This window comes from Propithecus coquereli, unplaced genomic scaffold (assembly GCF_000956105.1).
Source record: "Propithecus coquereli isolate 6110/MARCELLA unplaced genomic scaffold, Pcoq_1.0 Scaffold13, whole genome shotgun sequence".
In the NCBI taxonomy this organism is placed as follows: Eukaryota; Metazoa; Chordata; class Mammalia; order Primates; family Indriidae; genus Propithecus; species Propithecus coquereli.
Genome location: NW_012137191.1, coordinates 7946593 through 7969258, shown reverse-complemented (window position 1 = coordinate 7969258; position 22666 = coordinate 7946593). Strand labels below are relative to the sequence as shown.

General features: G+C 38.5%; 1 protein-coding gene across 1 annotated transcript in view; it reads left to right on the top strand.

Moving 5' to 3' along the window:
• Positions 1-13317: 13317 nt before the first annotated feature.
• Positions 13318-22666, top strand: part of LRRK2 (leucine-rich repeat kinase 2) — a 138913-nt gene continuing 129564 nt past the window's right edge. Inside the window, exons 1-3 of the mRNA XM_012638395.1 lie at positions 13318-13474; positions 13740-13825; positions 20346-20455. Coding sequence (XP_012493849.1) covers positions 13324-13474; positions 13740-13825; positions 20346-20455 — 347 coding nt within the window. The 5' untranslated portion in view covers positions 13318-13323. The remainder of the gene's footprint in view (positions 13475-13739; positions 13826-20345; positions 20456-22666) is intronic.

The window sequence follows — 22666 nt, the reverse complement described above, 5'->3', positions numbered from 1 at the left end:
AACCCATCACGGTCTCATGTGCCTGTGGGCTCAGACCCAGATATGTGCCCTACACAGTCAACACATTCACATTGAACTTGTTCAAGGGCATTCCCATAAACCAAACTTGCCATTCCTGGTGGTATAAAACAAAAATCTGACTGTACTAATTTACAGTGAGAAACATAACTGTCATGTAGACAAGAATATACATTTCATCCTGTGGAGTTCATTTCTTCCCTGTAATAATAACAACTATAGTAAAAACGAAAATTTTTTGAGAAAACTACAAGTAAGTCAACTTATAAATACTAGTTGCTTTGCAAGCATGAAATCAGAAAAATGATTACATGATTTAAATGTTTAGAAAAATCAGGCTACCTAATCAATGTGTTCTCCCATTTGTCAAAAGCTTAAAAACTTTCTCCTAATTGTCAACTGCAATACAACCCCCTTTCCTTTAATCTCACAGATGACCTCACTCACTTCCTGCCATTATGTGGAAACATTTACTATTCCACTTACGAACTTACCAGTCTCTGCTGATGCCCTTCCTCTTTCCTTTAGTTTGCTACAAAACCTTCATAAGGTTAATTCCAACACTTCAGATCCCATACCCTTGGGCTCTCTTCCACAAGCTCATTCAGTAGGTTTTCTCCTCTTGGCTTTTCTCTCTAAGTTTCTTTACCAGAAGGCAATACTTACTGACATGCTGCTGATGCCACCCCAACCCCACCTCCAGGATATATGCTCTCTTGCCCATAGCCGAACTTTGAGGTCACAGGCTGTCTCAGTCCATTTGTGCTACCATAACAAAATATTTTTGACTGGGTAACTTATTAACAACAGAAATCTATTTCTTACAGTTCTGCAGGCTGGAAAGCCCAAGATCAAGGCACCTTGTTGCTGTGTCCTCAAATGCTGGAAGGTGAAAGGCAAAAAGGGCCTAGCTAGTTCCCTTGAACCATTTATAAGAGTGCTAATCCTATTCGTGATGGTAGAGCCCTCATGACCTAATATCCTCTTAAAGGCCCCAGGCCTTAATACTATCACATTGGATCTTAGGTTCCTCCATAAGAATTTTGGGGGAATGCATACATTCAAACCATAGCATAGGCCCTGACCTTCCACTCAGAGACTCATGACCCCTGCAGTCTGGTTTTGGCCCACACCACTCTCCTGTAATAGCTCTTGCCAGAGAAGCCACCATCTCCCTGCCACTAAGGCTAAGAGTCACGATGGCACACTTGCTTCCCGAGCTTATTCTCTCCTTGGTTTCTCACTCATCGTGCTCAAGAGGATTTCTTCCCACTTCCTTGCTATGCCCCCTTTATCCTCCTTTTCTTCCCTCATTCTGCCCACCCTTAAGTGTTGGTGTTTTCTATGGTCTGAATGTTGGTGTCCCCCCCTAAATTCATATTTTGGAGGACAGAGCATTCACCCCTTTGCCATGTGAGGATGTAGCAAGACACCATCTATGAGGAACAGGTCTTCACCCAGACATGGAATCTGCTGGCACCTTGATCTTGGAATTTCTGGCCTTTAGAACTATGACAATAAATTCTGTTGTTTGTAAATTACCCAGTTTAAGGTATTCTGTTATAACAGCCCAAACACACTGTTTTTTAGCGTTCTGTCTCAGAGATTCTTTTCCTACTCTATAGCCTTCTCTGGAAGATTTTATTTTCTCCTCTGGATAATTTATTAAGCTGGAGGTAAACCTGTTTGTTGCCACATTTTTTCTCTTAACTCTTGACCAGCAGGTATAACCACTTACCACATGGATGTGCCACAGACATGTGACATCCATGATTCTAAAACTGAACTTGTCCCCCTACCTCCCCTCCCCTCCCACCCCTGCGGCCTTGCTCCATCTGCAGTGGCAGTCCTTGGCTTGATGAATGGTACCAACATCACTTAATTAGTAAGTTTTCACACTCCCTCCTTTGCACCCTCACATCAAATCTGTAAACAAGCTCAATCCATTCTGTGACTAAAAATTCTCTCAAATTCCATTGCTTTCCAGCCCTGTTGCCGTGGCCCTATTCGGGCCACCATCATTTCTCTCCTGGATTCCTTGGATTCTGTGAATAGTCTCCTAACACACCTTGTTTTCCTTCAACTTTGTCCTTTTAGTCTCTTTTCCCACCCTGAAAGAATAACCACCACCACAGTGATCAGTTAAAGGCTCAAATCTTTGCACATCTTAAACAAAACTCTGCCATGGCCACCCTGTTATTTTTAAGTAAAGCCCAAAGCCCCTAACATGATTTACAAGACCTTTCCTGATGTGGCCTTGGCTCACCATCCCAGCTTTATCTCCCACCCTTCTGCAATTATGCTGTCATTCACCTAACAGATCTCCTTTCTGGACTGAAGGCTTTCTTCGGCCAGCTACTGGCACTGCTGCTGGCAGTCAGCCCTCAGCTGTCACCCCTTTTCAGAACTGCTTGTACCCAATGGTTGATCCCCATGGAGTTATAAAGAGCTGGTCCCATCATCTCAATTTAGGACAACTTCAGAGCTCCTGGTGGGGGTTGGCTGAGGCCTCTGTTGAGACTGTATCACAGTCCAACATTTCTCTCTGCCCAATCTTGTTTCCTTCCCTTCTCTTCCATACTACCTAGTAAAGAGTACATACCCGGCCGGGCGCGGTGGCTCACGCCTGTAATCCTAGCACTCTGGGAGGCCGAGGTGGGTGGATCGCTCAAGGTCAGGAGTTCAAGACCAGCCTGAGCAAGAGCGAGACCTCGTCTCTACTAAAAAATAGAAAGAAATGATCTGGACAACTAAAAATATATATATAGAAAAAATTAGCCGGGCATGGTGGCACATGCCTGTAGTTCCAGCTACTTGGGAGGCTGAGGCAGGAAGATTGCTTGAGCCCAGGAGTCTGAGGTTACTGTGAGCTAGGCTGATGCCATGGCACTCTAGCCCGGGCAACAGAGTGAGACTCTGTCTCCAAAAAAAAAAAAAAAAAAGAGTACACACTCATAAATCTACACTAATTTCTGTCTCAGAATCTGCTTCCGGAGGAACCCAACTTGCAACAACTCTGCTTTGCATTCTGGCTCTATCCATACTGAATACTGTTGAGTTTTAGAATGCCTATCTTGCTCTCTTTCACCTTCAGGCCTGTGCAAGGAATATAAGTTAGAAGAAAGCCTTCTTTCATCTTACATTCTTATTCTAAAAAGGTCCCCCTTTTTATGTATTCTCAGAGTAACCCCTACATCCCTCATTACAGTACTAGTTACTCAGCACTATAATGTCCTTAGAGTGTAAACTCTGTGTTTACTTTGATATCCCCAGTGTCTGGCATGTAACAGCTTCTCATAAACAATTGCTAAATTAATTAATTCATTCATTCATTCATCTTGACGATAGGGTAGCTTCTCCTATGGGTCTGAAATCCAATGGTGAAGACATGCTTTCCAACAGTGCAGTCTGCTTTTCCTCCACTTTTCTACCAAAGTTTATCTTAATAATGATCCTTCCTAGATAAACATTCCTCAAGTTTGCCTGTTTTGTTGTTTTCTATGTTTTCATGGTTGATTACCAATCTCCTTCAGATAATACATTTGTTTTTTAAGTATGTTAATACATTTAATCAATTAAATATAGTGTTGCCGGCCTGGTTACAGTTGTGTCTCTTCAAAGTGGTTTTAATGTATTAATTTTGGTCTGATCTGCTTTTTTTGATCTTATCTTTCAACTTTTCCCCCAAGTTCTTGTGGGGGTTGGGAGCTCCCCTCTGCAGTTTCCATGTTCTGGATGTCAATAGCAACAGGGGTCTGTGGTGGAGGGGGTTGTGTCAACATTCTCTTTGGTTTAATGTTCTTTTTCCTGGTGTGCAATAAAACAAATACATTTTCCAGCTGTTGGTAGCAACTTAAATTGTTTTTTAGCAGGATTGTTGCTTGGAGTTGGGAAGAAACACTAATTTGGGGAAAAAGGTGACACTGTAATGTAGAGATAATAATAAGAGGCAAAAAGTAGATTCAGAAAGGCTCTTCTTAAGTGAAAAATAACACCTCATTAGTATCCAAAATATACCAGAAGGCTAACTCCACCTTGTAAAACACTCTATTCACAACTCATTGAGTGTGCCCCTGTGGGATCTCAGAGCTCCCCACTGTGCAGAATTGTTCCCGGAAAGGTCACTGCTGTTACCTAATCCCAAGGGCACTTTTCAGTCCTTCCTGCTCTTGACCTTGCTGGTAAACACTTCCTCTTTTAAGTACTTGCCTCCATTCTCTCCTTTTCCTCCTCTCGCCCCCTCCTTATACCTCCTGAGCCTCTTCTTCCTCTTTTACCTCTTACGTTCTTGAGTTTCCCCCTTTTTCTTGCTTTATAAGCATGGTGATTCCATCAGTACTCAGGATTTCCTAGGCAGTCTTAGATCTTTCCCTCTCTCCCATTGTCGCAATTACTCTTCTGTATTGCTTCTTAATTGTTTGAATCTCTGCCTCACTAGATTGTTAGCTACTTCAGGTTAAAGACTGGGTCTTTTGGGTCCCCAACACACAGAGCAGAGACCACAAACAATAGGTACACAATAATTGTTGACTTAATAACTAAATATCATGGGAGATGCTTGTTTTCATAGTCCAAATGTGCCTTCTTATTATTTAACAATTTTAAGAAGTACTCAAAACTAATTAAACTATCAGACTTTTAAATATTCTAGATAGATGTATGCTTCTAATAATAGGTTTAATTAAAATCATCTACTTGGTATAGTAAAAAATGTATCTGAATTTTCCAGGAACTCTAGTATCAATGTTGAAGGATGTGATCTATATATCTATTGAAAGACAGGAATTGATAGTAGGACAATGTACTTTGTTTTGTATAGAACAAATTGTCTGAGATTAAAAAAAATATGTTCTCGTTGATTCTAACTGATGCCATTTGCTTCTGTAACCGTGCTCGCTTTTAGTTGTTTGTTAAATATAGGAGTAAGAGCAGGAGTGACTCCATGACAAGCTGAATTTCCTGGAATAGGCCTAAGTTTCAGTTTCCCCGAAACCGAAACGTGGACCACAACTGGCGCCTGCCTGAAAATTGAAAATCCCGGGGCTTGGAGCCAACCAATCAGGAGTCAAAACAATCAGCCACTTTCAAAAGAACCAATGGACTAAGGGGGGAGGGGGGATGGTGTGCCCAGCATGTCATGTAAAACCTGCATGTCATGTGCCACCGGTGTGTCATGTGCAAAAGAAAGTATAAAAGCTTCACTTTTACCCCAGGGCGGGGTCCTGGTTCATAGGGAGGCCACTGCGTGGATGCTCTGGGACTTGGACCCTAGCTCGAGCTAGCCAGTAAACTCCTTTGCCATTTGCAGCCTCGGTGACTCTGCCTCTCTGTTCCTGGGGCCGAGGGGAACCGGCTCTAACACTATATATCTGTATCGATATCTTCATTTGGAAATAAGCATGTATGTGCCTTTATTTTATAACTGTCTTCAGTAGGGATATGAAACTATGTTCTAAAGATATCTTGTAATTATTGACTTGAAAAGGCAATTTTTTTTTTTCTTTTTTTTGAGACAGAGTCTCACTCTCTTGCCTGGGGCGAGTGCCGTGGCGTCAGCCTAGCTCACAGCAACCTCAAACTCCTGGGCTCAAGCGATCCTTCTGCCTCAGCCTCCCGAGTAGCTGGGACCACAGCCATGCGCCACTATGCCCGGCTAATTTTTTCTACATATATTTTTAGCTGTCCAATTAATTTCTTTCCATTTTTTGGTAGAGACGGGGTCTCGCTCTTGCTCAGGCTGGTCTGGAACTCCTGAGCTCAGAACGATCCGCCCGCCTCGGCCTCCCAGAGTGCTAGGATTACAGGCGTGAGCCACCGCACCCGGCCTTGAAAAGGCAATGTTTTTGCAAAATGAAATTTCAAGTTACTTTTTTCCTATAAAGAAATGTAATAAAAGGTTTATCATTTTATTATTCTTATTCTTAATATTATTTCATCAGTAGAGGTTAAATACCATGACTAATCATTTTATGTAATTTAATCTAATAAGTATTTCTTTTTTAAAAAAAGAAAATATTAAGGGGTACAAATGTTTTCGGTATGTATCGCTTTTGTAATGCTTGAATCTCAGCTATAGGTGTGCCAATAAATATTTCTTGATCATCTGTAAAATGCCCAGCAACATAAAGGCAATGATGTATTCTGGGTGGAATAAATGATGGATCGTTTTCAATTTCTATTTCTTTCTCTCTGATACACTTAATATACACATGTGCTTTTAAAACTTTTAAACTAGAATATAATATTGACGTGTAACTTTGGGAGACTGCTTTCCTGAGGAAACCAAGCGTGAAGACTGTGGATGCTCTGATGTTCTAATCTCCGAGTAACTTGGATTTGACTTTAATGAGAGATTATTTCAATTGATACGAGGAGAATATCATACCACAAGGGCAGTTGTAATTTTTGTCTATGGTTCAGAAACCAGAAAAAAGTTGCTTTCAGTATATATAAGGCACAGATGATAAAGGATAAGTGCAGGTTCAGTGATTAGATAGCTTCTCTCTGGTTTAATGAAACTCACCCGAGAACAAATGATTAAAAAAAGTCTGGACTGGGAGTCTGAGAACCTGGTGTCACACAGTCCAGTTCTGCCTCTTAGTGATGACTTTGGGGAGATCATATTAGTCTCCTAGTCTTCCGTTCATATCCATTCAGATATTCATCCAAGCAACAACTATTAATGGAATGGCTACTGAGTGCCAGGGACTGTTTTGGTGAGTAGGTATAGAACAAAACCCAAGATGTTCTCATGGAATTTACAGTGGACCCTTGAGCAACACAGGTTTGAACTGCACAGGTCTGTTTATAAACCTTATAAGCCTCTGTCAAGTTTCAGTCTGAAATGTCAGTTCTTAGTGCTCTCATGGCCGAAGAATGACCAGATACACCAAAGTAAGGCAAGCATGAAAATGAGGTTTATTGAGGAGAGAAAGATAGGATTATAGGGCAAGAGCAAGATATAGGTTTACAGAGCATGATACATATGCCACATATGATGACTGGACCCATTGTTGCAGCAAAGGAAGGGCACAAAGAGGGACTTGGTTATGGTCTGTGTTTTCTTTTATTTTATAGTGTCCAGATTGGGACCTCCTTAGTGGTTCAGACATCACCATGGAACCACTTTGGACAGTTGGGAGTTGCAGTACTATGCATCCAGATTGTTCTAGGTCAATTTCCAGACTCTATGGTACCTATGCAGTTTGGCCCATGGGCTAGAGAGTTCTCTGTATTCTTTTGCAGCTGGCACAATAAGTTCTGATTGGCAGATTTGTAGGGTATTCCCTCCGCCCTCAGGCATGGCAGTTGGTTGGGAGATTAGGGTAGGGCAGGACCAAGATGGGGGCAACTGCACCCACTTTCATCCCTAGGAGACTCGGAATCCCTTGCTAACTACCTAACACCTCCATTTATATGCCTCCCATTTCACTTCCTCCACCTCTTTCACCTCTGCCATCCCTGAGACAGCAAGACCAAACTCTCCTCTTCCTCCTCCTTAGCCTATTCAATGTGAAGACAACAAAGATGAAGACATTTATGATGATCCACTTCCCCTTAATAGTAAATTATTTTTTCTTCCTCATAATTTTCTGAATCACATTTTATTTTCTTTAGCTTACTTTATTATAAGAATAGAGTATATAATACATATAACATATAAAATATGTGTTAGTCCACTGTTTATGTCATCAGCAAGGCTTCTGGTCAACAGTAGGCCATTAGTAGTTAAAAGGGGGAGTCAAAAGATATAAGTTGATTTTTTTTTGTAGGGGGTTGGTACCCCTAACCCCTGTATTGTTCAAGGGTCAACTATATTTCTAAGAACTAGGCTGTATTACCTGGGTTATTTTTTGTGGGCTATGTGGAGTTTTGTATTATAGCATATACCCAATGGATCCCCACTGGAATTCAGTTTAGATTTGCCTATTTTGCTTGTGCCATATAAAATATTTTGCCTTATATTTATTAGTGTGCTATGTCACAGTCATATTCTCCAAATAAGTTTTCTGCTGTTAAAGTAAAAGATTGTATTTTATAGTTCTCTTTAATTTTTTATTATAATATACATTTGCTGTGGATAATTTGAAAATACAGAAAAATATAAAGACCATAAAAATTACTCCTAATTTTACCACTGAACATGAATCACTGCTATGTGTGTGTCTTACTTACTTTCACTAGTTTTATTAGGCATGCACTTTTTTGGATGTCTTTGCAAAATTTCGACCAAAATTCTAAAATTTTATGACATAATTTTTCACATATATTTTATTATTTCCTCAAAATAAACTCCCATATAAATTTCAAGGACTTCCTTGCTAATTTGGTGAATAAAAAGAATTAATATGTTGTTTTGAGTGCCATTATAGTTGAACATATGTTTAATTATTTTTATTATGAAATAAGTTAGAAATACAGAATATGGATAATATAATGAACACTGAACACCCATGTACCCCACAGCAAGTGTAAGGAACAAAATTACAGATACAATTGTAGCCTGCAAAGTACTCTTCCTGAATGCATTTCTTCCTTTTTCTTCCCAGCGGTAACCGGTAGCTAGAATTTGGTAGATATTATTCCCATGCATAATTTTTATACCTTTAATATATATATAATATATTTCCCTAAGGTATGTAAAACCTTGCATAGTTATAACATCAGTGCATTGATATCATGCTACAAGGTGTTCCAAAAGTCTCCATACCTAGGGAAAATGGGAAATTGTAGCTAAATGTACCTTTATTTACAAAATGTTCATTACAAAATTTTACAAATTTTTCCTTTGTAGTCTCCATACATTTTGTGACTTTTGGGACACCCTGTATATATGTACACTACTGCAACTTTTAAAAAACCCAGTGTTATATTTTTTTGCTATTTAGACACTGATACTAGTTCAATAATTGTCACAGATTTATACAAGTCCATTATGTGAATATATGTTCTTTAAATGTTGATGGATATTCAAATGATCTGTATTTTCATTATAAGCAAAAAATGTTGCACTGAGCAGTCTAACACAAACATCCTCGTATATATATGAGAGTATCTCTAAGGCATATCCTTAAGTGAAAATGCCAGGTTATAGGATAGACACATCTTCAGCTTTACTAGATATTGCAGTATTGCTCTCTAAAGTGATCATTATGATTACAGTCTTACCAGTACTGTGCAAATATTCTATTTACTCCATGTTCTAGCCAATAATTGTTATTATCAAACTTTAAATTTTTTCTGAATCTTAGGGGTGTGAAATGGTGAAATGGTGAAATGGTATCTCAGTGAAATGGTATCTCACTATGGCTTTAATTTGCATTTCCTTGATTACTTGTAGAGTTGAGCATCTTCTGATAGGTTTATTAGTTTTATTGGCATTTCCTCTTCTGTAAATTGTCTTTTATATCTTTTAGTCCTGTGAAAACTAGGCCACTTGTCTTTTCCTTTATGATTTTTAATAGCTCTTTTTATATATTATTCTTATTAATTTTTGTTGGTTTTATGCATTGTAAAAATCTTCTTACAGGATATGGTTCTTTTAACTTTGATGATGGAGTCTTTTGTGTACTTAGTTTTAAATTTTAATGTCTCTGAATTTATTAATTTTTTTTCTTTATGGACTGTGATTTTTATGACTTATCTTTCCCTACTTTAATATCAGAAAGTTCCTATATTTTTTTCAAAAGTTTTAGTTTCGTTTTTCATACAAAAATGTTTGATCCATGTTGAATTTATTTTTGCATGTGGTGTGAGGTAAGGATATCATTTGATGCTTTTTTCACAACCACTGGTCTCAGATTCATTTATCAAATTGTCCTTTCTCTTCTCTCTGATACACAATGCAGCATCTCTCATATATCATTTCCATATCTGTAAGAGTGTGTTTCTGGGTTCTTTATATTCTTTCTCTGGTCATTTTGTATAGCTGTGTCAGTTACATGCCGATTACTTTTTATAGCTTCATAAAGACATGATGCTTCTTATGCTGTACAAGTTGTGTCCTGCATAAGGATTCAGGATGAAGAAATGCGTGGAAATCCAAATCCTACTTAGTACAACTTGAGCTAAGGCTTTGTCTGCCTGGAAGGACGGGCACATTTTTCTAAATCACAGGAAGACATTGCTAGCTGGGTAAAATATGTGCTTTCAGGGTTATATCCTATCCTTCTTCCCAGGGGTACTTTTTCTTCCTCTGGGAAACTGACAGACAAAAGCTAGTACATGCCCTGAATCAATGTCAAAATGGGCAACTCTTCCACTTTCTCTGTCTTCAAAGTGTCTGGGCTATTCTAGGCCCCTTTGATCTTGCTGAAATCTATATGAATCTTGCTGAGAATTGCATTACTCTTGTTTTTTATAACTTTGTGGAGAATTGCCATCTTTTTGATATTTAATCTTCCCATTAATATGGAGTATCCATTTATTTATTCCTTTTTAATGTCTTTTAATATAGATCCATAGTTTCTTCATAAAGGCTTTGTCAGTATTTTGTTAGATTCCCAAGTTTTCTCTCTTTCTTATTGTTATCACAAACATATACCCACATACACACACAATTGCACTTTATAATTATGTCACTGATGTGTATGAACACAATTTTTATATAATGAACTCTTTTTTAACAGTTATTTTTCATTCACAGTGAGTTTCCTGTTCAAAACCTTAATCTATTTTTTTCTGGCATATTGGCCCCCTTTGCGTTCCCCCCAGTAATTTGTGAGAACTTTTGAAAGATGAAGGCTAATTGTTTTTTTGTCATACATATTACAACTTTTTTTTTTCCAATTTGCTGTTTATCTTTTAGTTTCATGTACGGGTATTTTTTCTTTGACTGCAGAAAACTTAAATTTTATGAAGTCACACGTATCAATCTTCTCTGGTTTCTTTCTTTGTTTTTGTGCTTCCTCATCCAAGATTAAATAACAATTTATATTTTATTTTTAAAGTTATTTTTATTTAACTTTTTAATCCATCTGGAGTTTGTTTGGGTGTTTGCTGTAATTAGTAATGTCAATTTCATTTTTTTCTTTTCAAGAAGTTAGCCAAATGTTCCAACACCATTTTATTCTCCACCGAACATTGCCTCAGTCATGAATTTGTGCCTGTAGTCTTCATTTTCAGTCTTGTTAACTGGTACCTGAAGAATTTATAAGTTTTGGGATTTTAGTTAATTAATTAAATATTTGTGAATGCTAAGAGTACACTTTGCCCTTCCACTGCAGTAGTTCATGGGAGAATGCTTCCAACAGAGAGCTCGTATTCCCACATTGCCTATCCACAATCTGGCTAATATAGAGTAGACAATAAATAAGCAATAGATGAATGAATAAATTGTGGAAATTAGGAGACTTTTAAAATTTAGATTTACCTTTTTGTGGAAAGGAGGTAGGTACAATTTCTTGCCAGGTGGTAATCCAGTAGACTGGGAAACGAGAAACTGATGCAGAGGAATAGGAAGGAAGGCATGAAAGGGAGAATTCCTAGGAATGTTTCAGACATTGAGTAGTCAGAAGTTGAAACAAGTTCAGAAACCTCTTAGAAAAGGATATACTATAGGTCTGATAAAGGTTAGAAGATTGGGAGGGCTTCCCCCCCCCCACTATGGAAAAATTTTATAAAGAGAGAATAGTCTTATAAGAATAGACCACATGAACCTATCACTTATCTTTAGCAATTATCAATTCAAAACTTGTTTTATTTCTCCTCCACCCATTTCACCTTTCTCCCCACCATTGGATTACTGTGAAACAAATCCTAACCATTTTATCATTTCAACTGTAAATATTTTAGCATGTCTCTGTAAAAGACAAAAACTCTTTACAACAACATGACATACTTACAATAACCAGGTTGAGTCAGAACTTGTTATCTTACTACCCTAATGTATTAAGGAGGCCTAGCCTCATTCTGATTAAAGTGGTAGAGTGTGACGAACCTTCAATCTGGTGTTAGATCTACCTGGGTTTAAGTCCTGGCTTTCAACTTCGCTCCTGTGTGACTCCAGAAAGGCCATCACTTATCAACTCCAAAATCTCAATTTTCTCATTAGTGAAAGAAGGATACATAACAGCAGTCTTATCCATTTCAGAATTGTCATCAGGATGAGATAACAGATGTAGAAAAAAAAACCAAAATTGTGAAATACTAACTTCAGTTCGATCCTCTCCTTTGTGAATGACCTTGAGGACAGATCATCTGAAGGCAATAGATAACTTTACCCAGCCTTGTCTACAGTGTTCTTCTTACTGAGGTTTCTCTTCCTGAAAAACACATCACTTTGGTACTTTTTTTTTTAACTTTAGGTTTATAGACACCTATACTCATAAGTAATCCTGAACAGCAAGAGAATAATATTTAGGTTTGCTTCTGTCACCTTTGATTTCATGTACCCTGTCCTCTTTGTTCTAACAGGGCAGAGAACTGATTACTTTTGTTGTGCCCCCAACTATCAGGATCCTGCCTGGAGCAAACTCAAATTTTCAAAAGTTCATTTAGTGGCCTTTTGGCGACCAGAGCTTCGTCCCCTACAAACAGCTACAACAATCACAGAGAAGACAGTTACTGGGCAAGCTTTAATTGCTAAACTCTGTCTCTCCATCCTTTGGGGGAAATTACTCATCTCCCTATAGGGGGAACTCTAAAGAGAATGTTTTCCTAAAAGGGGACAACTGGGCGGTGTCCTCTTTTCCCAACGCCCTGATTTCTATTCTTAGATCCGGAGATAGGCGGCTTTCGTTTTTTCTCCTCCTACTTCCCAGACCTTCCGTGGGGCTGAAGGAGCCCCTGACTGGCGGGGCGCGCAGCGTGGCCTGCCGGCGGCAGCCTCCTCCCCGCCACTGCGGGACTCCGGGCCTGGGGACTCGGCGGAGTCCGCTGAGTCAGGTTCTTCTGCGCGACTCCGCGGAGAGTGGAATCTGGTCCCAGGAGGCGGCGCCCGCCCGGGGCCGGGTCTCGGCGGGCGTGGGGGCCACGGTCACAGCCAAGCCGGCCGGGCCCGCTCTAGCCGCCCCCGTCGCCGCCGCGGTTCAGTGCGGCCCGGCGCCTCGGCGGAGCCCGCAGCAGGCCACGGAGCTCATTTTTGGGGCCTGGGTGGGGGAGGAGGAAGCCGAGGAAGAGGGCTCGGGGAGCGGGAGGGCGGCGCAGGGCGGGGAGCCGCCGCCTTCCTCATAAACAGGCGGCAGCGGGTGCCGGGGGCCCGCGGGTAGCGCTGGCTGCGGGCTCCGAGCCGCGGCCGCCCCCGCGCCTGCCCCGAGCGGCGCGCGTTCGTGCTGGGAGGGCGGCGCGTTTGCAGCAGGGGCCACCATGGCCAGTGGCAGCTGTCAGGGGTGCGAGGAAGACGAGGAAACTCTGAAGAAGTTGGTTGTCAGGCTGAACAATGTCCAGGAAGGAAAACAGATAGAAACGCTGGTCCAACTCCTGGAGGATCTGCTGGTGTTCACATACGCCGACCACGGTAATCATCTGCAAGGAAACTGTTCCTTTATTTCCCCCGACCTCCCCACTGCGGCAAACTTTTCTACCTGCCCTTTGGAGCTGCTCAAAACTGGACTCTTGAGAAGCCAAGCAAACTCGCTTCTCCTACTCCTAGGGCAAAAAGGGGCTGAGAATTCCGGGAAGATACTGAGCTCACCTCTTTTACTTTTCTCCCCTTTTCAGACTTACAAGGGGTGCCGTGGATCATAACTTTGTTTCTGTTCTCCCACCCTTTTCTTTTCCAGCCTCCAAGTTATTTCAAGGCAAACATGTCCACGTGCCTCTGTTGATCATCTTGGACTCCTATATGAGAGTCGCCAGTGTGCAGCAGGTAAAGGAGTTGTTTTCACTTCACTGGTTCCCCCTTCTCTTTGGAAACACACGTTTTTCTGTCAATGTTTTATACCTGGAGTTCTTGTTTATTCCTGAGATTTGGTTTGGTGAACTGCTGACTGTGATTTTAAGTTGGAAGCATTGTCAAATCATTAACCAGTGTTAATGGGATAAAGGGCCCACTGCATATTCCCTGACTGTCTCTCAGAAGTAACTATAAAACGGACTGACAGAATATGGGTGGTGGCAGGAGGGGAGTAAAAATGGTTTGAGGTTTAGTTCTGCTATCAGCACGATGGGTTCATTAGTGTTTAGATCAAACTATTCTAAGACTCTTCCCAATGTACAATGTCCTAGATATGACAGTGTTGTGAATAGTTTGGGAAAGGGAAATAATTACCGGTGATAAAATGCAATTAAGTAACTGGCAAACTCTCATAGGTTTCAGCTTGTTTGTTTTAATTTGAAGACAGACTTTAAGTATCTGAGAGAAGAGATGTCTTGTGATTCTCCTATGTGTTTAAATTTATACGTTGCCACTGTTGTCATATAAAATAAATGTAAAAGTGAAACTTTTAGAATCTGTATCATAGAAAACCCAGAAATTTGCTAAATATCTTGGACATATTAAAAAAGGAGCCCTGAGATGATAATTAAATGATATACAGTCAAAACAAAATTACTGCCCAAGGTGATAACTTCCTTTGGAGCATTTTGAGATTTGGGGAACTGATACCAGTTTTGTCATCTGTATGTTAAGTCAGGCAGGGAAAGAGAGTTGGACTTCGAACTCTGGAGGTGCTAGAGAGATGTAAGAAATTTCAGTCTCTAAATTGGTGTATGTCTATTGTTATCTTTATGCTTATCGCTGTACCTAGCTATATCTAGTCTGGGTAAACCATATATCTAACTTCTTTTATATAAGGACATTTATATCTGGAATAAGTATTTTAATTTTTATTCAACTGAAATAGTTTCCATCTGACTATGGATTTTCAGGCTATTATCAAACCAAAACAAGAAAAGATGGAGGCATAGTAAAGATGCTGTTCATTTTAGCACTCGAAGTCTGAATTTTGCATGTGAACTATGAGTCACTTTTTAGGCACTGGCCTATTGTGCTTGCTGATCTCCACCCACATCATCCCTTCTTACTTGCCTCCCCTTTGGTGTTCAAAAGTGCCTGATTCTGGTCGCCTCCATTCCCTAGGCTCTGTGCTTGGTAGAGTTGATATCACCCAGAACAATCGGACCCTGAGCAGGCTTTGGTCTGCAGGGTCCAGAGGAGACAGTGGTAGACTTGAGAACCCAAGGGAGCTTAGAACATACCCACCACCTAATTCTTAATTTTATAAACTTCCCAAGCCTGAGCACACTTGTTTGGAGTAGTTGTGAATGTTACTCAATAACCTTGCCCAGAAGGTACCAGAGGCAAACTATGCTGGAAAATAAGGAATAGTCTTCTTTAAAAATTATTAGGTTAGGCATAGTGGCTCATGCCTATAATCCTAGCACTTTGGGTGGCTGAGGGGGAGCATTGCTGAGGCCAGGAGTTTGAGACCAGCCTGGGCTATAGTAAGACCCCATCTGTACAAAAGATTTAAAAAATTAGCTGGGCATGGTGGCGCACACGTGTAGTCTTGGCTAATTCGGAGGCCGAATCAGGAGAGTCCCTTGAGCCCAGGAGTTTGAGGTTGTAGTGAGCTATGATGACACCACCACACTCTAACCTGAGCAACAGAGTGAGACCCTGTCTCAAAAAAACCCACCCAACCAACTGAACAAACAAAAAAACCCAAAACAAACCTAAGCTAAAATAAAAAATTAATTCATTAATTTGGGGAGGGGGAGGATATATCATAGTTGTGTGTATTTGGGGGTACATGTGATATTTTGGTGTATACATGTGTAAGATCAAATCACGGTATTTGGGATATCCATTGCCTAAAACATTTATCGTTGTATTGGGAACATTATAATTTCTCTTTTATAGCTATTTTAAAATATACAATAAATTATTTTTAGGTGTACTTTTGCTACTTTACTATCAAATACTAGAATTTATTCCTTTTAACTGTATTTTTGTACCCATTAACCAACTTCTCTTCATCCCTTCTCATCCTTTCCCTTCCCAGCCTCTGGTAACCACCATTTTACTTTCTACCTCCTTGAGATCCACTTTTTTAGTTTCTACATATGAGTGAGAACATGTGATATTTGTCTTTCTGCTCCTGGCTTATTTCATTTAACACAATGACCTGTAGTTACATTCATGTTGCTGCAAATGACAGGATTTCATTCTTTTTTATGGCTGAATAATATTCCATTGTGTATATATACAGATGTGTATATATACCACATTTTCTTTATCCATTCATCTGTTGACAGACACTTAGATTGATTCCATATTTTGGCTTTTGTGACTAGTGCTGCAATATACATGGGAGTTCAGATATTTTTTGATATAATTATTTCCTTTCTTTTGGATGTATACTCAGTAGTGGAATTGCTGGATTATGTAGTAGTATTGTGTTTAGTTTTTTGAGGAATCTCCATATTGTTTTCCATAATGGCTGTACTACTTTACATTCCCACCAACAATATAAAAGCATTCCCCTATCTCCATATCCTCACTTGCATTTGTTATTTTTTGTCTTTTTGGTAATAGCCATTCTAACTGGGGTGAGATGGTACCCCATTGTGGTTTTGATTGGCATTTCCCTGATGATTAGTTATGAGCATTTTTCATATACCTATTGGCCATTTGTACGTCTTCTTTTGAGAAGTGTCTATTTAGGTTTTTGCCCATTGTTAAATTTGATTATTTGTTTTATTATTATTGAGTTGAATTCCTTATATATTTTGGTCATTAATCCCTTGTCAGATGGATAGTTTGCAAATGTTTTCTCCCATTCTGTAGGTTTTCTCTTCACTTTGTTAATTGTTACTTTTGTTGTACAGAGCTTTTTAGCTTGATGTAATCCTCTTTGTCTATGTTTGCTTTTGTTGCCTTTACTTTTAAGGTCTTGCCCAAAAGATCTTTTTCCAGACCAGTGTCCTATAGTGTTTTCCCAATGTTTTTTTCTAGTAGTTTCATTGTTTCGGATCTTACATTTAAGTCTTAATCCATTTTGAGTTGATTTTTATATACAGTGAAAGATGGGGATCTAGTTTCATTCTTCTGTGTGTGGATATCCAGTTTTCCCAGCACCACTTATTAAAAAGACTGTCCTTTCCCCAGTGCATGTTCTTAGCACCTTTGTTGAAAATGAGTTGGCTTTAAGTGGGTGGATTTATATCTGGGTTCTCTATTCTGTTCCAGTGTTTTATATGAGGAATAGTCTTTTGATTTGGTAATTTAATGCAATAGAATTATTAATTTTAGCACCGTATGTGTATGTGTCTACAAGAGGCATTATGCATATTATATCATCACTGGAATCTCATTGCCCTTTCAGAAATCTTACTGGGTATTTGACTTTCATAGCTCAGTGAGAGTAAGTAGCTCATTGAAGATCACAGAGCTTGTGACAGAACCAAGATTCAAGTCTTCACACATCTCCAGAATCCCTTTCACGATCCACTGGATGCTGAATTCACAAGCTTTTTGGTCAAGCAAGTAAAAAGCACAAATACTTGGTCATGCTAGCTACCATGATATCAATTTTAATTATTGTACTGTTGGTCTCATCAAAGGGGTGAAGAAAGGGGTCTCTATACTGACATTTTAATACTCCACTTGAAAGCAGTTTTTTTCTGCAAATGTTTTCATATTATTGTTAATTACTCTAAGTATCCTTTAATGCTTTATAAGTTGGATTAGCTGGAAGTACCAAATTAAAAACTCTTAATGATGAATATAAGCAGTTAAGGTAAATTACTCTTCAAAAATAAATATGAAGGTTTATTTCTAGAATTCATTTAACATGATATTCCAGACTCTGAGTTTTTATTGTCAAGATTTTTTTCTTTTTTTTTTGAGACAGAGTCTCACTCTTTTGCCCGGGCTAGAGTGAGTGCCGTGGCATCAGCCTAGCTCACAGCAACCTCAAACTCCTGGGCTCAAGCAATCCTTCTGCCTCAGCCTCCCGAGTAGCTGGGACTACAGGCATGCGCCACCATGCCCGGCTAATTTTTTTTCTATATATTTTTAGTTGTCCGATTAATTTCCTTCTATTTTTAGTAGAGACGGGGTCTCGCTCTTGCTCAGGCTGGTTTTGAACTCCTGAGCTCAAACAATCCGCCCACCTAGGCCTCCAGAGTGCCAGGATTACAGGCGTGAGCCACCGCACCCGGCCTAAGATATTTTTCTTATATTATTAATGATTCTTAGTAAATGACAGTTTTTAGAGAATTTATAGTTAGGCTAGCTGCCTTATATTTTTCTTTTCCTGCCCATCATTTCACTGTGCTCCTAAATTTTACTTCTTTTTATTAACACAGTTTCAACCTTTGAGGAAGGGGAGTAATATAAATGAAAGGGCTAAAATTTTCTTTAATCCCAGACTCTTTCCTATTATGCATTAATTCGATGCTTGAATTTATAGAATAATTATAATAAGGTAAAACTACCAATTTGATTGTATTGTAACTGTGCAGGACAGGAACCTTCTCTCTTTGGAAGATAAGCTTTTAATTGAATAGATTAATGGATCAATTGTTACCTCTGCTTTCCTTCTGGAGATGCCATTTAATCATAGAAGTAACTGAGAGCTCAGATTCCTGCATCTTTTTGCAAAGCAATTACTGGTGCTGTTGCTTCACCAACCAAAACAAAACAAGTTTTTTTTTTTTGAGTCATCCATGCAGGTACAGAGATAAGTTTAGCATCCTATGTGATTTTTTTCCCCCACCAAAAGCTGTTCAGAATATTATTTTCTTAAATAGTTGGGGGAAAAAGTCTCAATGTATTTTATGAAAGCACAAAAATAGTCGGTTTCCATGACAGCTGGATTGTCAACGTCTGTTCAGCTTACGTGGAGGAGGATGTCCTACTTAAATAGTATAGGAAGAAATAACTGTCAGAAATTTCTGTCTTTTAAAGCAATTTGAAATTATGTAAAAGGAAGTTAATGACAAAATAAAGCAGTTCACGTTTAATCTGGAAAAGATCCAGAAATGATATTGAAAAGAGATCTTACATAATCATTTTTATCTTTTTGAAATAGCCCTTGTTTACTCTTGTAACCAAGTAAGAAACTTGTGCTGTTATTCTTTATTGGATACATATACATTTCTCACCTTGTCATTCAACTCTCTGCAACATTCAACTCCACTTAGGCATCCAATCTTGTCTCGAAATAGCCTCCTCTCCTGTAGCAGTCTCCTTATCATATAGCATCCTACTCTGCTTGCCGCTCATCAGTTTTAGAGCGTTCTTTTGAAATCTGGCTCAAGTTCTACCTCATCCATATAATATCCTCCTCTGAGTAATTCCAGCTCACAGTGAGTCTTTCTTTCAGGATCCATGTTATATTGGTATTTATCACACGTCATACTTACTTTTTCATTAATCTCTAGATGCTACATATATATGCATTTTCTATTTTGTTTTTTCCTGACCATATCAAGTATAGTTCTATAATGTAATAGAAAGAATTGAAGATCCTTTAAATTTAGAGAGGAATATACAGTAGGAAGAGTGAGTTAAATTTTATTAATATCTCCAGTTTGAAATTGAGACCTCAAAATTTTTTTCAGGGTAAAAAGCAGCTTATTCAAGTTGGCATTGTATGTAAACAGACTGAGTGACGATATATTGAAAATGCATTGATAAGCTCATATTTCATTTGGAGATGCGAAAGAACCTAGGGACATTTGTGATCTCTGGACCTCATCAGTTCATATTTAGGCATTCTAGAAAAATCTGTGGGAGGGGCATTGAGGAGTTCTACTTCCTCTCTATATTATGGTGCACTTTCTCTTTCTCCTGTGACAGATGTGGGTTCAATCACTGGGTAATGCCACTTCTCGTGCTGCTGTTGTAGCTTCACTACACGGGGAGCAGTCATTCCAGATAACTTACACTTTGCCGCTAAAATCTTCAACTTCCCCGTAATCCTCCATTCTAAGACACTTCATTGTTTCCTGTGATCAAAATCCTAAATAGTTGAAAGAAATTCTGTCAGGTAGATATAAATTTTAAAAAGTATTAAGATCTGAATATAGCCATTCTTGCATTCTGTAATCTTGGTATGCCTTCTAAAACTATTTTTTGTATTTTATGTTATTTTATTATGTTTTATTTAGACAATAAGCATGTCTATGTCTTTCATCATTCAGAAATATTATAATTTTTTTGTATGCCCTTTTAGTATGACTTTTGGAGAAAGATGTATTCTAAATATACTGAATGGCTTGCTTTTGTTTCTAGTAAGCATTTTGGGGTGTCGTTTTGTTTTAAAATAATTATTTAAAATGATATAGTCACCTATTCCACGAAGAGATTCATGTTTGACTGAATATGTTCCATTAGCATCATTTAAAAAAATGCAAATATTTTCCTTTCTTGCTTTCAGGTGGGTTGGTCACTTCTGTGCAAATTAATAGAAATCTGCCCTGGTACAATGCAAAGCTTAATGGGACCCCAGGATATTGGAAATGATTGGGAAGTCCTTGGTGTTCACCAGTAAGTATGATAAACATGTAAAAACAAACTGCATTGAATATTTACCTATGCATATAACAACCTTTCCCTTGATACATTATACTTTCAATCTGAGCCCACTCAGGTAAAATTCTTTAAAATACAGGTGAGCTGCGATAGCTCATGTCTGTAATTCCAACACTTTGGGAAGCCATGGCGGGAGGATCACTTGAGGCCAGGCATTTGAGACCAGCCTGGGCAGCACAGCAAGACCCCATCTCTACAGAAAGTTAAAAATTATCTGAGCATGGTGGCGCGCACCTGTAGTCCTAGTTACTTGGAGACCTGAGGCAGTAGGATTGCTTGAACCCAGGAATTTTAGGTTACAGTGAGCTATGATGGTGCCACACTATTTCACTCCAGCCTAGGTGATAGAAAGAGACTCTGTCTCAAAAACAAAAACAAAAATACCCAAAATGAAATGAAGAAAACAACAAAATGGATAACTTTCCTGAATCAATGATTTACATTTAAAGAGAGCTTTAAACTCAGAAGTTTGAATTAGAAAACTAACATTTGAGGTAAAATGTCAGGAGTTATTATTTTAATAATATAATTATACAGTTGGTTAAGTTGTAGATTTTTGATGACAACTTATGAATTCAAACCAAGAAGACTTTTTACTTTTTAATAGTAGAACTGATACAAACCACTAGCTCTTAAAAAATATGGGAACTGAAAAGTTAATTCTGTAAGTGGTAATTTAAAAGTTTATGCTGTACTGTCTCTAAATAGTATGTTGATGTATATTCATATGTACATATTTAGTGAGTTGAAACTATGGCTTTCAAAAGAAGAAAAAAGAGGAAATTACCTTTCAGCAGATTTGCAGCCAACTGTTGATAGCTATAATATTTTACCAGCTATGTTTTTTCAGTTTGCAGCATAATGACTTCTTAGATGAGACTACTTCCTTAGCCATAATTAATTAAGAAAACATTTTCTGAACAAAAATATGTTTCCAGGAAAATCCTTTTTGGATAACTTTGTTTCTTGACATTTAGAAAATATCTTCTGTCATTAACTTTAAGTATTTTTTTATGCTTAATGTGACTTTTCTCTACCATAGAGAAGAAAATTGTGAATAATTTTTGCTTCCAACGGTATATTGCTTGAGAAAAACATAATTTGTGTAAAACTAAATTTTACATCTTTGTATTAATGATCAGTATCAACTACAGCTATGAATTTAGATAAATTGGAGCTATGTGTTTGTTCATGGATGAGCATATCCGTGCTTATACATTTTTTAATTTTTGAAAAATATGTGTTGCTGTTCTTCAGTTTTCATCATTAAAAGGGTATATTTTGAATAGAGCATATTTGTAATTAGTCTATGTTCTCATCTCCAAACTAATCTTTGAAATTCTATGAGACAGTTGTAAAATGTACAGCATTTAATGAGGAACTACCCCAAACATACCTGTAATTAAGAATTGTAGCTTTAAATGTCCCTTGGTTTGGTGGAGAATTTCCAAGATCTCCAAAGATGAGCCAATCTATAACCTCAGGGAGTGTGGAAAACTCATCTAGTCATATTCTAGGATGAACCAACTGTTCAAATTAAATAAGCATGTCTATAGGAAATCTCCTTCATTTATTCTTTCATTCACTTACTCACTTGTTGATGCATTCATCCATCCTCCATTCATCAAATGTTTGTTATGCCCCTCCCACAGGCCAGAAGCAATGCAACTGTGAACGAGATAGACACACTGCTCTCTACAGTGCAGTATATGAGATCATTCCCAGCAAAATTTATCATAAAACCTATTTCCCTATATTTAAGGTCTTTCCCCTCTCCAAAGACTTACCAATACTAAAGAAGGAATTTCTTCTTTTGTGATGAAGTTAGGGACAGTGGGAATGGTACATGTGACCAGTTTCTTGAATCTAGATGAAACTCTGGATGTCGTCGGCTCAGTCTTCTCCCAACAATGTAAAGCCAAACAATGCTGAGCAGAAGTAGGTTAAAGATTATATTTCAGAGTTGGTAACATAGGTATTAAAATCTCGTGACTTTGGACTAAAGAAATATTACTGATATATTAGGTTCACTTTCTTTTTTTCTTTTTTTTTTTTGAGACAGAGTTGCTCTGTTGCCAGGGCTGGCGTGCCATGGTGTTGGCCTAGCTCACAGCAACCTCAAACTCTTGCCTCAGCCTCCCAAGTAGCCAGGACTACAGGTGCTCA